General features: G+C 55.6%; 1 protein-coding gene across 2 annotated transcripts in view; it reads right to left on the bottom strand.

Annotated features, from left to right (window-relative positions):
* Positions 1–764: 764 nt before the first annotated feature.
* Positions 765–17,299, bottom strand: part of NFAM1 (NFAT activating protein with ITAM motif 1) — a 39,309-nt gene continuing 22,774 nt past the window's right edge. Inside the window, exons 4-6 of one of the 2 annotated variants that reach the window (XM_026017413.2) lie at positions 13,288–13,386; positions 4,190–4,276; positions 765–2,844 (exon numbers count right to left, since the gene is read on the bottom strand). In XM_026017413.2, the coding sequence (XP_025873198.2) occupies positions 2,785–2,844; positions 4,190–4,276; positions 13,288–13,386 (246 nt within the window). In that variant the 3' untranslated portion in view covers positions 765–2,784. The remainder of the gene's footprint in view (positions 2,845–4,189; positions 4,277–13,287; positions 13,387–17,299) is intronic. The other variant, XM_072743130.1, reaches the window with a different exon arrangement.

The raw sequence follows: 17,299 nt of genomic DNA, 5'->3' as shown, positions 1-17,299 counted from the left end.
GGGTGGGTTGGGGTTCAAGGGAGGCCAGCAGCCACCCAGCCCCGAAGGGCTTCCCTCCTCCTCCTCCCTTACTGCCGCCTGCACCCCCTGCCGCCATCAGCCACCCCTTGTCCCCCTACCAGCCCATCGGGCTCTCAGTCCCAGAGGTGAAAGGACAGAGGGGCCCAGTCTTCCTTGCTCCACACAGGGAGCCCCAGGATATTCCTTCCCCACCCTCCCTCATGTCAAAGGCCCCCCAGGGTCCCATCCTTCCACCTTGACCTTCCTCCTCCTCCCTGCCTCTCTGCTTGCTCCTTGGAGACCCCTTCAGCACCCTCCCAGTCTTGCCTCGAACCAGACACAAACACTATGCTGGCAAAGGCTGTGTGTACAGAAGGGGGTCAGGTCACTCCTGAAGGGCCTCATAGGTCTCGGGGAGGAGTTAGGATTTTATTCCAAGTGAAGTGGGAACTGTTGAACGTGAGGAAGGACATGATTCTATGTAGGGTTTTCGGTTTTTTTAAGGACTATTTATTTGAGAGAGAGAGAGAGCAAGTGAGTGCACAAGAGAGGGGCGGCAGGAGACAGAAAAAGAAACTTTAGCAGACTCTGTGCTGAGTGTGGAGCCTGACACAGGGCTCTATCCCATGACCCTGAGATCACAACCCTGAGATCAGGACACCGAGATCTCAACCTGAGCCGAAACCAAGATTCAGATGCTTAACTGACTGTGCCACCTAAGCACTCCGATCCCATATAGGTTTTTTTCTCTTTTTAAAAAAAGATTTTATTTATTTATTTTTTAAGATTTTATTTATTCATGAAAGACACAGAGAGAGAGGCAGAGACACAGGCAGAGGGAGAAGCAGGCTCCCCGCATAGAGCCCTTATGTGGGACTCCATCCCAGGACCCCAGGATCATGCCCTGAGCCGCAGGCAGATGCTCAACCACTGAGCCAGCCAGGTGTCCCCCCCACCCCACCCCCTATAGGTTTTATCTGGATCCCTTAGGCAACTTTGCAGAGAAGAGGCAGTGAGGGCAGGGCAAGGGGATGTGGTCCCTTCAGGCTTCCCTTGAGGCTGAGTGATGCCGAGCGGAGCCCCAGGGGCTGGCGTCCTGAGGCCAGGACAAAGAGGCCCAAGCCCAGCAGGTAGCCTCCTCTTGGTCTTGCTGGCTTTCATTTCCTCTGGGGAGGCTCCCCGCACCCTGAGCAGCACAGACCACCTCACCCCTACCACAATCCTGGCCTCTGCTTCGGGCTGTTGGGGAGTCAGGAGCGTGGAAGGCAGTTTTGCTCCAGGCACAGGCAAGGAATTCAGTTGACTCCAGCCTCTGGGGGAGCAGGGCCCACTCCACTCAGCCTTATAATCCAGCTCAGAGCCCTCCTTGCTGTGTGCTCACAGGCCAGGCTCAGAACCAAGCTGGGAGGCTGTGGGCTGTCCTGTCCTGGGTGGCCAGGGAGGCTGGGTGCCTCTTAGCAGAGGGGCTGGGATTTCCTTTGGATGTCAGGCTATTGCTCCCCCCACCCCAACCCCCAGCCTATCTGCCCTGAGGGAGGGGCCTGGCCCACAGACAAGTGGCTGCCCACGACCTAGTGGCCCAGTACTGCTCAGGGGTGAGGGTCGGGCCTGTGCCTTGGGCCCCTCACTGTCCCGGGGACACGTCTGTGTGTGAGGGCCCCTCAAGGACTTGGCGGCAGCCTGGGTGGTACAAATGAGATCCTGGAAAGCAACAGAGATGGAGGAGAGCAGAGCCCCACAGCCTGGATGATTCCCCCACCCTTAGCCCCTGTCTGTGAAATGGGCTCCAGCAGAGATGCTGAGAGGAAGAAATGAGCAGTGGGAGCCTCAGAAATGGCTCTGTGTGAGCACTGAGGGCCCGAGCTCCTACACCATCCAGGGAGCCCCAAGCACCAGGCCCTGCAGCTCGACCATTTGAGGAGAGGTCCTCAAAGCCCTGGGACAGGTGCAAAATGTGAACAAATAGAGGAGATGAGTGGGATCCAGGGAGGCCAGACTGAGGCTCTGGAGAACTGGCCCTGGTGGAGAAGGTGGGTGCAGGGGGAGGGAGGAGGAGCTGAGGCCTGGAGGGTGGGGAAGGGCTGCAGAGGTGACAAAGCAGTTGGCACAGGGATGCAGAGGGCCAGGCTGATTGGGCAAAAACCATCCTTGTTGGGGGATGGAGAGCTTAGGAGGTTCAGCTCCTGTGTGGCCAGCATCTCCCCCTCCCCAGCCTCAGGACCTCCCCTCAGCCACCTCTCTGATCTCTAGCTCTGTCCTCGAGCCAGGCCCAGCCACCTCTGCACAGTTCCCATCCTCCCCACCCCCATACGCCCCTGCCCCCAGCTCCTTTCTCCACCTCACAAGGCTGCCTTGCGCCTCTGGCCTGGCTGGGCAGGGAGCACTTGCATGGTTGGTCCCTGTTTGTCCCCGCTGGTGCTCGTGCTCACAGCACTGACCAGGGTGCCTTGCCGGGAGCCTCCTGAGGAGCTCCGTCTGGGGTGCAGGCTGGTGCCAAGAGAGCCCATAGATCCTGAGAAGGTGAGGAGGGCCTGGGAAGGGGCGGTGTCCTAGAGACCTGTGAAGGCTGAGCTAGTCCTGGCAGACGGAGGAAGAGTCCGGGCAGAGGCCAGATGCAAGGTGCTCAGTGGGTAGGCCTGGCACACAGAATGGGGGGCTGGGAGCACCATGGATGCGGGGGCGAGGCGATGGGGCCTTGCTCCTGGGTTGGCAGGCCAGTCCTTGGAGGGAGGCCCTGTGGGGCCGCTGATCCGGGGCCAGACTTAGGGGCCAGTGGAGCTCGTCCTAGAGGTTTTCATAGACGAGATTAAATTCGCTGTCATCCAAAAATCTATTCAGTTTTTCCTGGGAAAAGAAAGAAAACACAATAGGAAGAGAACAAAGTTGAACTGATACAGTTTCAGGCAGAGGCGAACAGACAGCTTCCTGCATGGCTTTCAGAGGGAGGCCTGTCCTTGTCCCCAGGGCCACCCTGCCAGCCATTTCTCCCTCCATTCCAACCACCCTCACTCCTGCCCTCCAGCCTCCCCGGGCCTCCCCACATGCTCTTCCCTCTGTTTGGGGTGCTCCCCCCTCCCCACCTGCCCCCCAACGACATCCTACTCACCCTGTAGGGTTTGGCCCAGCGTGCCTGAGAGCTCCTTCCCCTGCCCCTAGTCTGGTGCCTCCCCACAGCACCCCCCTCACAGGGGCCTGCAAACGCCCTGTTTGTCGGGTCAGCGCCTGGCCCTGCAGGTCTGAGGCTCCCAGAGGGCAGGGCCACGTCCAGCTGTCCTGACCAGCACTCAGGGCCTGCCACAGAGTGGTCACTGCCTAGGCTGGCCCAGACGTCCTTGGGGGGCTCAGCACGGGGAAGCCCTGCTTCCAGTCAGAGCCAGGTTCGGGGCTGAGTATAGAAAGGGCTTTGAGGAAAGGAGAGACCACTAACAATGCCAGCCTGGGTCCCCTGGGCTGGGGAAGGCCAACCCCCTCACTTCCTGACGCTTCTTCCAAGGTGTCCACAAACCCACCCATCACCCCCATGGGCTCCGGTACCGGTTTCATAACCCCTTGCATTTTATGATGCCCAAAGCTCTGGTGTAGATGTTAACCTGGAACTCATTTGAAATCAGGGCAGCTGGTTTTGCAGGAACGTGTCACTCATCCACTTTACAGATGAACAAACTGAGGTTTAAGAGGGAATCATAATCGAGTGATATGCCTCAGCCCCCGTCATGATAAAAACAGAGCTCTGACCAGGCCAGGCCACGCTGGCCCAGCCCAGACTCTAGCTTCCAACTTTAGCCCATGTCAGCCTGGGGACAGCTAGAAGCCTAACACCCCTGGCCTAATTGGCCAGCGTAGACATGGTTCACATTGCACAAGTGCCTACTGGGTCCCAGTACTGATTCCCATGGTGAATCCATGAGCTGAGGGCTGTTAGGCCCCTCGGTTTACAGAGGAGAGGACTCAGGCTCGGAGTTGAGCCCCTCAGCCCAGGGCTACACAGCCAGTAAGGGATTGGAGCCGCACTTCAAACCCTCCAGTCCTCCTAACTACTAGGCCATCTGCTCTAGAGAAGAGGGCTCTGATTGAGCTGCAAGTGGCTCACTCCCTTGGCCTAGTTACCCCCCATTTTACAGACAAGGAGAAGGGTGGATAAATAAGAAGAGGAGTCAAGCATGCTCCCCACCGTCACACCCCTACATACCTGGGAGAGAAGGCTCTGGGTGGGGGGCAGGCTCCTGGCCTCGTTCTGGATGCACGAGTACACTTCAGTGTCTCTATGCTGTAGGACCTGCAGGAGAGGGCAATGGTTAGAGAACAATGAACTGAGGGTCAGGGGCTGGGTCCCAGCAGCTAGGCTTCTCTGACATGATCACTCCTGCCTGCGGGTGCCCAGGGAACAGTCAGAGCCCTTTGGGGTGTAGCCTGTGACGGGACGGCCATGCACAGCCACGCCACTGCACCTTTGCACCTGCTCTTCTCTCATGCAGAGCCACCTTGCCCCTTCCCACTTGTTCAAGGCGACTCCTCTCTGTGCTCATCCCATCTTGAGGCTCTATTAGGGTCTTATGCTTAGCTCAGGTGGGCCCTCTCCAGGCTTCTACCTGGCAAGCAAGAGGAGGGACCTAAGCTCACACCCATAGTCTCTGCCTGTCCTGAGGCCTCAGGAACCTGGCTGCCAGCAGCCCCAGGACAACCCATGGCCGTGGCTCCAATAGGATGGCCTCCTGGCATGTGTCCTTATCCCTCGGGTCCAAAGCTTCTGACCCTGTGAGAATCTTGGCCACCCATCCTCCCCTCTAGGACTCCTTAGACACCCCCACCTCGGCCTGTGCTCATAGATGGCTTAGGCACCCGCTAGGGTCACCTACCTCTCCAATCAAGCTATACCTGGTTTGCCTCTGGGTCACCGAACTTACAGCTTGCTTGGCACACTTGAGACAATGGCACCATACGATCTATGAGGTCCTTGCTCACCAGGCTGTGTGTCTTGGGGCCACACTCACTCTTGGCCCAGCTATAAGCAGCCTGATCAGAGGCCTCAGGTGGTAGAAAGAACCAGGCTTTGAAATCAGACCAGACTAAGTTCAGCTGTCAGCTCTGACAGGCCAGCCTGGCAGGCAGCCCCTGAACCTCTCTCTCTCTGTTTCCCCATCTGTGAGATGGGAATAATTATATTTATCTTGCCTGTTCGAAGCATGATTAAATGAGATATTGCCAAGCACAGGGCTTGGCAAACAGTAGGTGCTTAATAACTGCGGAATGATCATCAGTTGAATGATCATCAAGGGAGGCTTGTTGCCTCCCTCCCCTGTCTGCCATCGCAGCCTGGCCCCTCCTTCAGACTCTGTGGGGCCCCTGGGTCCCACGAGAGGAACAAACGCTGCTCTTTGGAGTTGCCAGAGCAGAGCCACCAACAGCCTAAGCAAGAGGCAGGAACCTTCCCTACCCGCGTGTACATGTCATATGGATGCCGGCTGGTTGCCAAGGAGGTGGTTTCCCTGGCAACAGGCAAGCAGGGGTTGCCGAGGCAGGCTGGAGAGACAGGTGGTGCTCAGAGGCAAGGGGGGGGTGGGGAGGGGCGGAGGGAGGTGCTGAGAGGTAGCGGTGCATGAAAACCCGGGTAATAAACCATTGGCGCTTGGGCGACCCGCACTTCAAGGGCATCACACACAGAGATGGCTCAGCAGCCTTGGGGCTCAGCTAAGGCGCCCTGAGTCAGAAAGAGGGTGGGTCTTGGGAGAGGGGCTCTGACCTCCCTCGGGGCAGGGAAGGGGGCAGGACCGCCCTAGGGAGAAGCCCCATCTTCAGTGGAAGGCAACTTCCAGGGCCTGCTCCGGCCTGTTGGGTGTCCGTGCCCACCCAGAGCACCTGCACCCAGAATAGGCATCCATTACTTGGTGGCCCTGCACCCCCAGCCCCTGTCCACCCAGACCTGGAGACAGCCCCTCCAAGCTGGATCTTTCAGGTCACAGAGGGGATGAAGGGGCCTCCTTGCTAACATCCCAGCGGGGGAGCCAGTCTGGGGTCCCACAGGTGGTTCCCTTCTCCCTCATGTCCCGCTCACAGGGGCTGCCTGTCACACATTAGCCCAGAGAGGCTCAAAGATGCCTCAGGTCACACAGCCTCTCACTGGTGGAGCAGGAGTGAAATTCAGCCTCCTGCCCAGCCCTGCGTGCTCCCACTGGGCCAGCAGCAGTAGGAGACTTCTGAACTAGTGACAAGCACCCGGCCCTGGGACCCCGCAGGCCTCTGAACCACACTGGGGGTTGGCTGTGCTGAGGCCCAGCAGCTGTGAGACTGAGGCAGGGGAGGTGCAGAAGCTGGGGCCCATTAGCAGCTGCAGAGTGAAGCTTTTGACAAGGCCTGACCCGCTGGGCTGCATTTGCATTCAGGGTGTGACCTGCATCACTGGGCTGTGACAGGCCTGGCGGCCTTGTCAACAGGACACCCTCTGAGGCTCTGCATGGCCCTCCTGGCTTTCTGCGGTGGTGATGGGAACTGCCTTCCTCAGGGTGTGCTTGCTGGGCGAAGACTGCCCTGGCCTTTGAATGGGCTGCTGTGGGCTGGGCTGGATGGGGCTGGGCTCTATCAGGCTGTGCTGGGCCATGCTGGGCTGTGCTGGGCTGTGCTGAGCTGGAGTGTGCTGTGCTGGGCTGGGCTGTGCTGGGCCATGCTGGACTGTGCTGGGCTGTGCTGAGCTGGGCTGGGCCATGCTGGGCTGGGCTGTGCTGGGGTGTGCTGGGCTGTGCTGGGGTGTGCTGGGCTATACTGGGCTGGGCCGGGCTGTGCTGTGCTGGGCTCAAGCTGTCTGTCAGGGACCCAGGCCCCCCAAGACCTTCACCTCGAGCTGCTCCATGGGTGACAGCGCTGTTACCCACGTAGTTGTTGGCCCTGCAGAGGTGTGAAGTCAGTGGCAAAGCCTCCCCCCAGCCCAGCCCAAGCCAAAGCTTGGCCCAAGCTGCCTTGGGCCAAGACCTAATCTGGGGGTTCTAGACAGTGGTCCCCCTGTAAGACCCCCCCTCCCTGTGACCAAGGAAACACAAGAGCTGTCCTCTCATGCACCTCTGCATGTAGAGACTTGTACAATGTACTCTGGGGGAGGATGGGTGCGATATGGGGTGTTGTTCAGAAAGGAGTGGCACCCAGTGGAGAAGTACCTCTGTGCAGGGTAAGGTCGAGGTGTGTCTGAAGCAAGCTGCCCCCGCGGGGACAGTATCTGGGGAGGCAGGTTCTGGGGAAGCCCTCTGATGAAGGCTGCTCCCGCCAGGTGAAGAGCTGCCAGTGGGGAGCCCCCGCAGGTTCCTCAGTGGGAAGCCACGGCAGCGGTGGCGTGTTAGTGAGGGCACCCTGCTGCAGGGAGCAGGAATAGGGCAGCAGAACAGGCAAGGCTGGAGCAGAGCTGAGGGGATGTGTCCAAATGCCTCCGAGGGAAAGTGACACCACAAAGCTGATGCCCTACAGGTGCCCCGGGTGCCCACTCTGTGCCTGGCACTGAGCCCCATGGAAACCCCGGCATCTAGAAGGTAAGAATGGTCCTCTGCTTGTCCGTGTGGCACTTAATGCTATGTGAGCAGGGTGCCTGGGTGGCTCAGCGGTTGAGCGCCTGCCTTTGGCTCAGCGCGTGATCCTGGGGGTCCCGGGATCGAGTCCCACGTCGGGCTCCCTGCATGGAGCCTGCTTCTCCCTCTGCCTGTGTCTCTGCCTCTCTCTCTCTGTGTCTCATGAATAAATAAATAAAATCTTTTTAAAAAGTACTGTGTGAGCAAACCACAATTATGAAAGGAAGAGGTGGCCATATGGGCCATGAGGGACAGGGGGAGGGAGAGAGGAAAGTTGGGGTCATGGAGTGGGTGGGAAGCTTGCAAATTTGAAAGGAAGGTCAGGAAAGACCTCATTGTGAAGGTGCCATCCCAACAAAGTGAGGAGGAGTGAGGGGTGGGCCCCACGGACAGCACACACAGGACACTATGAGCAGAGGGCATCGCCAACACCAAGGCCTGCTGTGGTGAGGGCATGCCTGGTGTCTGGGGACAGCAAGGAAGCCAGTGTGATCAGAGCAAGTGGATGACAGGGCGAGATGCGGGGGTGCGGGTGCAGCCGGTGGAGGCCCTGTGGGGGCTCTGACGTTGACTGAGGGAGGCAGGAACCTTCAGAGGGTATGCAGTAGTTGTGAGGATGTGCTTCACAGAGCTCCAGCTCCAGAGACCAGTAGTGACCAGGGGTCCCAGCTGCTGGGCTGTGGAACCCATCATCATGGGCACATGGAGGCCCTAGGCCCCAGCCAGGGGCTGAGCACAGCGGGGGTGCCAGCACAGCCTGCCATCCTGGGAGACAGAAGTCTCCCCTGGCCTTGCCCAGCCTTCCCTACACTGTGTGGCATCCAGGCTTCCTCTCTGCCATCCTTCCCACTTTCCTCACTCAGGACCAGCTCTGCATTGGTGTGACGCTCGCCCAGCCTTCTCCATCTCCTCTTGTAGGTTGATTTCCCCAATAAAACCATTTCAGGCTCACCCCAGCTTAGTGCTGCTTCTCAAAGGCCTGGACACAGCAAAGGCCTCTGAACAGAGGGAATGTAATCTGTGCTCGAGTAAGGTCACTCTGGCTGCTGGCCAAGGGCAAGGATAATAATAGGCCAGCTGAGGGGCACCTGCATGGTGTAGTCATTTAAGCTTCTGACTCTTGATTTGGGCTCAGGTCTCGATCTCTGGGTTGTGAGATTGAGCCCCATGTCAGGCTCCGTGTTCAGCACGGTCTGCTAAGGTTTCTCTGCCCCTCTTCTCTCTCTCTCTCTCTCTCTCTCAAATAAATCAATTAATCTTAAAAAAAAAAAAAATAGGCCAGCTGATCAGAAACCAATTATAGGATCCAAGGCAAGAAATAGTGGTGGCTCCCACCAGCTTTAGCACTGGAGGGATGCGGAGCAGTGGGGAGGGATTCCAGATTTGCTTTGAAACAAGAAGTGCTGACAGAGCAGATATGAGTAGTGATAGACAGAGGGAAGGAAAGGACAACTTCAAATGCTCGGCCTGAGCAATTAGAAGGATGGCACAGTCAGTCACTGCAATGAAGACTAGGAGTAGAGGCTCCCCAGTGGGTAAAGAATTAGAGCTGGTCTCAGAGAGAAGCCAGTGACCCAGATGGAATGACTCTGGTGTTCAGAGGAGGTGTCCGGCCTAGAGATAGAAACATGGGAGTTGTCAGCATGTAGATGGTCTCAAACCCTGAGGTTGAATGAGATCTCCCAGGGAGAAGATGAAGATCAGAGAGGAAGGGTCCCAGGACTGCACTCCATTGTGAAGAGGTCAGGGTTCTACTGGTTCTTAAGGAGGAATCAGTTGAAGGAAGCCAAGGAGGCCTGATGGTAAATCGGGTGCGCGAGGTCAGTAGGGTGTGGAATGTTCCGGAAGCAAGTAAAGAAAGTATGTCAAGGTGGAGTGAAAGCCTGCTAGTGTCAGATGCTGCTGATTCATCAAAGAAGATGAGGGCCAGGAAGTGACCATTGGATTTAACAATGTGGAGGTCGATGGTGACCTTGAGAAAGATTTTGATGATTACATGGGCAGAAAGCCCAATTGAGTGGATCAGAAAGGAGAGAGGAAGCCTGAAGACTGAGAGTTGTGATATCTGTTATGATTTGTGGAGAAAGGGTAGGGTCACAGGAGAGGGACTTGGGCTCAAGAAATATAGGATGGGGGCAGCCCCGGTGGCTCAGAGGTTTAGTGCCGTCTTCAGCCCAGGGCATGATCCCCAGGATCGAGTCCCACGTCGGGCTCCCTGCATGGAGCCTGCTTCTCCCTCTGCCTGTGTCTCTGCCTCTCTCTCTCTCTGTCTCTCATGAATAAATAAATAAAATCTTAAAAAAGAAAAAAAAAAGAAATATAGGATGGAAGAAATTGTAGCATGTTTGCAAGCTGTAAATGCAATATTCTGTTGTTAAGCCCTATTTTAGGGATTATAGAACCAAGACTCGGAAAGTTTAAGGAACAGAACCCGTGAGCAAAAGAACTAGGCTTTGAACTCCAGTCTCTCTGACACACTCCAAATCCATGCCCCTTAATAAATCACTTTTAAAAAACAAATTGGCAGTGACACAGTTTTCTTTTTCGTGTCACAATATGTCATGAGCATTTCCCCACATGAATAAAAAGTAAAATTTGACACAATTAAGAGGAGAGATATACAAATCTACAGTTATATGGACAGATTTAACTCACTTCTCTTAATATCTGATAGACCAAAAACAAAAAAATCAATAAAGGAATGAAATATTTTAAACAACATGATCAACAAACTTGACCTAGGGACGCCTGGGTGGCTCAGTGGTTGAGCATCTGCCTTCAGCTCAGGGCATGATCCCAGGGTCCTGAGATTGAGGCCCACATCGGGCTCCTCTGTGGGTAGCCTGCCTCTCCCTCTGCCTGTGTCTCTGCCTCTCTCTGTGTGTGTCGCTCATGAATGAATAAATAACATCTTTAAAAACAAAAAACAAACTTGACCTAATTGAAGTTTGCCTGGGTGGCTCAGTCAGTTAAGCATATGCCTTGGGCTCAGGTCATGATCCCAGGGTCCTGGGATAGAGCCCCACATAGACTCTCTGCTCAGTGGGGAGCCTGCTTCTCCCTCTGCCCCTGGCCCTGCCCCTCTCCAGGCTTATGTTCCCCCTCCCTTTCTGTCTCTCAAATAAATAAAAACCTAATAATAATAATAAAAAGCTTGACCTAATTGACATATATAGAACACTTAAGTCAGCCACACACAATGCAAGTTCTTTGCAAACGCACATGGGATACACGCTGAGCCATAAGCAAATTTTAAGAGACTTCAAAGGATTAAAATCATACAGAATACATTTTCTGATCACAGTGGAGTTAGCAAGAAATAAAAAACAGAACAATGGCTAAAAAAGTAATTAAACATTTTAAAATGAAGCAAAATACTGTAAACAACCCATAGGGCAAAGAGGAATTCTCGATAGAAAATTTAAACTGAAAGATAATGAAAAGGCCACATATCAAAACTTACGGGATATAGCTAAAGCCGTACTTAAAAGGGAAGTTCATAGCCTTTAATTCATAGATTCGAAAAGAAGATTCAAAATCAATGACCTAAGTATCCATCCAAAAAAAGTAGAGGAGGAACGTACAAAAATCCTTTTCCAGAGGCTGGGAAAAAGATGAGGATGACCGCTGTCACCATTCCTACTCACCATCACACTGGAGGTCTGAGACAGTGAGAGAGGAAGAAAAAAGAAATAAAAGTATGAGGGCCAAAAAGAAGAAGTGGGACTTCCCTTATTCACACATGACATGAGTAGACTGCGTTCATAGAAAATCCCAAGGGATTTGCAAAGACCTCTTAGAATTAATAAATGTATCCAACAAGGCCATGATATAAAGTCAATATACAAAAACCAATCATATTTCTACACACCAGCAATAGACAGTGAGAAAATAAAATTGATCTGGGGACAGCACCTGTATCCCCAATCCCTAATAGGAAGATCGATGACCTCCCAGGTGTGAAGTCCTATCACAGTGCCTGGCACATCGTAGGCCCTCGACAAATGCTCCTAACATCATCATCGCTGTCGTGAATGTCATTCTTATCTGCCTCCCTTCACGCCGCCTTTCCTGTCCCGAGATCTCTTGAAGCCACCCTGCAACCCTGCAGGGGCCGTTGGGCCTCTTCCCCACACTCCAGAGGAGTCCGGCCGAGCCTCAGAGAAGTCTAAACACCGGAATGAAAGATGTTCCATGCAGAAGGGAGTCTCTCCCATTAAAAGTGCTCTTGTAGGATATTTATTCATGTAGAAAGATGTTCATGAGATATTGTAACATGAACAAAAATAGCTGCACTACTCCAATAAAAAAAAAGTACGTGTGAGTGCGTGTATGGGTCTCTTTGTGTGTATTTATAGAAAAAAGACTGGAAGGTATAGAAGTTAATGTTACTAGTATTTATCCTGGAAGAAGATAGGCTCAGGATGATGGTTATTTTCTATATATATATATATATATATATATATATATATATATATATATATATATATTATATTTAGAGAGAGAGAGATCTCATGTGTGTCTGTGTGTGTGTGTGTGTGGAGAGAGAGAGAGATGTTTTTATCCAACAGCTGACACGAGAATTCTTCACAGGGAGAGTACCATGAGTTGCTGGGAGAGAAGAGAGAATATGAGGAAGTCTGGGGCCACGTGGGAAGCCGTGGCTGGTAGAAATTCCCAGGGGTGGAGGGGAAGGCTGGCAGAGGGCTGGCAGTGTTATGCTCTATTTGGAGTTGTTGGTGCTATAGGGACATTCCCCTTGGCTCGTCCCCATCTGTCCCCATCCTCAGTAAGCGAGGCCATATTCTGAATGCCCTCTGTGTGGACTCGAGTTTCACGTGTGTCTGGGTGGTGGGGACAGGGACAGGGACACGTACAGGCAGTACCCTCCTGGAGGGGCAGCCCTCGAACACGCCCCCGGGGAACCCATGCAGGCCCCCCACCCCCTCAAGGCTTCACACCTCCCAGGTGCACAGCCAAGGTCCTAACCTGGTGGCTCTAGATCTCTCAGAGTTAAGACCCCAGTTGACACTGGGTGGCATTTATTCTTCACTTGCTCTCAATGACATGTTACTTGCGGAACTGAAATGGAGCTGAAAAAAAATGTTTGTCACCCTCCCAGCTGCTGGGCAGAGGGGCTGCGGCCTGACGGGGGCGGGGGGGGGGGGGGGCGGGGTGAGGGGGGCATGAGGCCGAGCCTCCTCCAGGTAAATAGGAAGACAGGTAGAGCGACAGGAATGCATATGGCCCGGTCCCCTGTCTCTGTTTGAGTTCAAGAACATAGAACAATGTCTGGGCGGGGGGGGGGTAGGGAGGTGTGAAGAATGGAGAAGCATGGACTGTTCAGGGCATGTGATGGTGCCTGACCTTTTCCTCTTTCTGTGATTCTTGTTGCTGTGCTGCTGCTTGTGTAACAAAAACAGGAAGGAGTTGGTCGGATAAAGGAAATGTCTTCACTCCTGGCCACCGCGTGCCCTCACAGCCCCTTGTCCCAGAAGTGGACGGGCGAGCTGGGGAGGGGAGCCCGGGGGCACCTCACAACTCCATCGGTGCCAGGGCCCGGGGGCCACACGCGTGTTCATGTTCACAGCAGTTCCCCCAGGTGGGAATGCTTGTGCCCGGTTTACAGACCAGGAAGCCCCGAGGCTCAGAGCTCACATGGCCGGCACCTCCCGAGCTGGGGAGCCCGCCCCTGCGTCACGCCTGAGAGAGGCAGAGAGAGGCCCAGGCCTCCACTCACTGTGTAGACGGACTCTTCCGGAGGCTGCTCCTGGCAGGCGGCGGCACTCGGGGCTGGGCCCTTCAGGGCGGGGTGCTTCCGGGGAGCCTGCATCTGTCTCTGTGAGGAAGGGAGTCAGGGCTGTCAGGGCCCGGGGTGCGCGGCCCCCCACCTCACAGACCCCACCGGGGCAGAGAAGAGCAGATTGTCAGGAGGCCACCCAGGATCTCCTGCCCACCTTCCACCCGAGGAGACCTGGCAAATGCCTCCGGGACCCGCACCAAGCCACCCATCTGCCTGCACAGACCAGAAACGGTGAAGACCCCCCACGAGGCACTGCCCAGGGACACAGGGCCAGGGTGACAGGGACCCTGGCTGCAGAGCTGACTGCGTGGGTGGTCCTGAGCAAGTGCCAGCCAGACCAGATGTCCGTCCACTCTGCCCCTGCCCCTCTCTGGGCCTCTATTCCTTCAGCGAGAACCCTCCTCTGCGAGATTGTCACAAGGACCCAGGGAGGTAACTACTCAGGGCTAAGTGCTTGGCACTCAGGTGGCACTAGGTGGCCATTGGCCGACCAACACACACTTGTCAGCCCCCTCTTTTTGGCCAGGTGCTGTGAAGGGGTGGACATGTCCCTGCCTTCCTGGAACTGAGGACCTCGTGGGGAGACAGATGATGAACACAGTTCTCCTAAGGCGTGGTTTGTGCGCTGACCAACAGGACACAGCCTCTGGCACGCTCTGGGGGACAGATGCCTTGTCTGGCAGAAAGCGGTATTTAAAATCTGAAAGCCAAGGCGCCTGGGTGGCTCAGCGGTTGAGCGTCTGTCTTCGGCTCAGGGCATGATCCCGGGTCAGGGGATCGAGTCCCCCATCAAGCACCTTGTGCAGAGCCTGCTTCTCCCTCTGCCTGTGTCTCTGCCTCTCTCTGTTTCTCATGAACGATTAAATAAAATATTTTAAAATAAATAAATAGGGACGCCTGGGTGGCTCAGCAGTTGAGCATCTGCCTTCAGCCCAGGGCATGATCCCGGGGTCCTGGGATCGAGTCCCACATTAGGCTCCCCGCAGGGAGCCTCCCTCTGTCTGTGTCTCTGCCTCTCTCTGTGTGTGTCTCTCATGAATAAATAAATAGATAAATCTTTAAAAATAAATAAATTAAATTAATTGATTAAGAAATAATCTGAAGGCCGGGGCGCCTAGGTGTCTCAGTCGGTGAGGCATCTGCCTTTGGCTCAGATCATGATCCTGGGGTTCCAGCCCCATATTGGGCTCCCTGCTAGGCGGGGAGCCTGCTTCTCCCTCTCCCTCTTCCTGCTGCTCCCCCTGCTTGTGCTCTCTCTCTGTCAAACAAAATAAAATGAAAATAAAATAAAATAAAAAATAAAATAAAATAAAATAAAATAAAATAAAATAGTAAAACCTAAAGGCTGAGAAACTCCTCTGGCAGGATGGGAGGGGAGGCAGAGGGAAGAGCGTTGCCAAGGCCCGAAGGTCTGGAGAAACGTAGAGACAGTCAGTGTGGCCAGAGAGAGGAGAAGCCACCCGGATGGGCAGGGCTGAGCCAACAGTGTGGACGGTGGAAAGGATCTGAGTGCATCAGACAGGAGGTGCGGGGATTGGCAAGCAGGGTCAAGAAGCTCATGCTGGCCGCTGTGAGCAAGGCTGGTGGTCGCAGAGGCAGGGGTGCTGGGCCTGTGGGCAGACACGGGCCTCGGGGGGACAGGGGGATGGGCGGTAACCGGTGCAGCAGCTCCTTCCCAGACAGGGGGAGGCCATCCGGACACCCCCCTCGTCTCAGGCACAACACTGGCCACTATGGAGGACAGCAGCCTCATCTTGGGGCAGGGGCTAATTAAAAATCCTGGCCGCCTGCCCATCCCCAGCCCGTTTACTCAGGATTAGCTCTCCAGAGCTACTTAACTGGCAGGCAGGAGCCAGAACCACCCGGTCACAGCCTGACGGTGGCTCAGGAGAGGGAGCCAAGGTGGGGGGCTCTCTCTGAATGCATTACATGCCCTGTCTCCTGTGCTTCTGAACAAGCCTGCGAGACAAGTCTTCATGTCACCTCTGTTCCACACGTGAGGACTAGAAGGCTCAGAAAGGGCAGGAGACCTGCCTGAGGCAACAGAGCCAGCAGTGGCAGAGGTAGGATTTGAACCCAGGTCTGTCTGATTCACCAAGATGCCGACCCGACTGTATCTGGAAGGTTTGTTTTGTTTGAACGTGTGGGTCTCATAGATAGTTAGACAGGTGCTGGCATCTGTGTGGCCCTTTACAGTTTATAAAAAAAACCCTGAGACTTGCTCTTAGTCTCACTTAATTCTCTTTATGGCCTGAGGAAGTAGACTCTACAGAGGGGTAAACTGAGGCCTGTCCAGCTAGTCAATGACTGCCTTTGGATGGAACCCAGATGCCCTGTTCCAAATCTAGTGGCCCGCCCCTGCACCACCTGCTTCCTGAGGCATCTGTCCCATCAGAGGCTGTGGCTGGCCTCCAGACAGCTGGGGGGCTGGTGCCTCTCCCCTCGCTGAGCCTGTCGGCCTGGACGCCGTCAAGGCTGGTGGGTGTGAGCTCCTGGGACCCGCGGTGAACAAGACCCAGGCCTGTCCTTGTGGTGCTCCTGCTGACACTGGTAGGGCTGCCAGGGATGTGGGAAGGAGCCCCACGACTGCCAGGGGCTGGAGCAGACTTCTGAGGGCTTGCCCTGCCTCCCAAAGACAGGGGAAGAGCTCAAGAAAGTTGTCACAGGCCACGGGGACAAGGCCCGGGATGGCATCAGGACAGGAATATCACACGTTGGGGACACGTGCCAGGATGGCCCATCAGAAAGTGGCCAATGTAAGTAAAAGATGAAAGCAGGTGAGCCGGGAGCCTGGCAAGGGCACTGCCACAGAAGGCAAGGCGGGACCCACAGTGTCTTCCCTCGGAGCGCAGGGAAGCTGTCAGTTTGGGGAGTGGGCTGCGAGCTGGGAGGGCTGCTAAGAGGAGGAGGCAAGAGATCTCCAGGAGTGGTGCGGGGGGGGGGGGGGGGTGCAGAAGAGGCCTGGGCTGTGGCACACAGGGGGTGCCCCCCTCGAAAAATCAGATGGGTGCACTTTGTGATGGGCGAGGATCCAGCCCTGCCCTCCCTGGCTACCTCGTTCCCTGCCATCAACATTTGCCCTTCCAGCTGTGACTTTCAAATGAATAAACCAATCAATGTGGCCACCAGCAGCTCAGGAAACCTGCAGAGCCTCAGTTTCCCCCTCTGTAAAATGGGAGCAATACTGTCACCTCGCCCACCTCACAGCCTGCCCCCCCCCACTCCTCTTCCAAGGTCTCAGCGCTCACTTACTAAGCCATTCCTCCCACAAGTGCTTAGCGTGTGTCAGGCTCCCTGCATCCCCCCCCACCCCTGCCCTCAAGGACTTAAGGAGGGGGGAAACAGTGACAAAGACATAAGCACAGAGCTTATGGGCAGCAGAGCTGGAAGGGACAGAGTGGGAGCAGGGACACCTGCATGCGGGTGAGGGGGGTGGGGCAGGGGAGAGTGCTGTATCCTTCACCAACTGGGGGCAGGGCGGTGGGGGCGTTGGGAGGGAGCCAAGCGCAGCTCTGAGGATTTTGGCCTGACCCTCTGGGGGCCTGGCACCCTTCGCCTGGGCAGGGCAGACTCGGATGCTAAAGACAGTGGGTGCCCAGGACAGTGGGTGCGGGTGCCCATAGGTCTCCCAGGGTGGAGGTGGTCTGGGGCTCAGGGATAGGCCTGGGCAGTGTCGGGAGGCGGGGGTGGGGGTGGGGGGGGTGAGGAGCGTCACCCCAGGAGCAGAACAATCACTGGGGAGTATAAGCAGAGTGGGGGGGCGCTCCGAGGAAGGGACTCAGACCTGTGATGGCCAGAGGCCACCACGAGGCAGGTGACCAGCACAGGGCTGCCTGGGGGTCCTGCAGGCAAGGAAGTAAGTGTGCAGGGGAGGAGGGTGCCCTTAGGGAATGAGCACGGTCAGCGATCAAGGTCAGAGGCTGCCGCCCTGGGAAGCTGAGCCCTCCGG

The sequence above is a fragment of the Vulpes vulpes genome, chromosome 16, assembly GCF_048418805.1.
Source record: "Vulpes vulpes isolate BD-2025 chromosome 16, VulVul3, whole genome shotgun sequence".
Taxonomy (NCBI): Eukaryota; Metazoa; Chordata; class Mammalia; order Carnivora; family Canidae; genus Vulpes; species Vulpes vulpes.
This window is presented reverse-complemented; position numbering and strand designations above follow the sequence as displayed.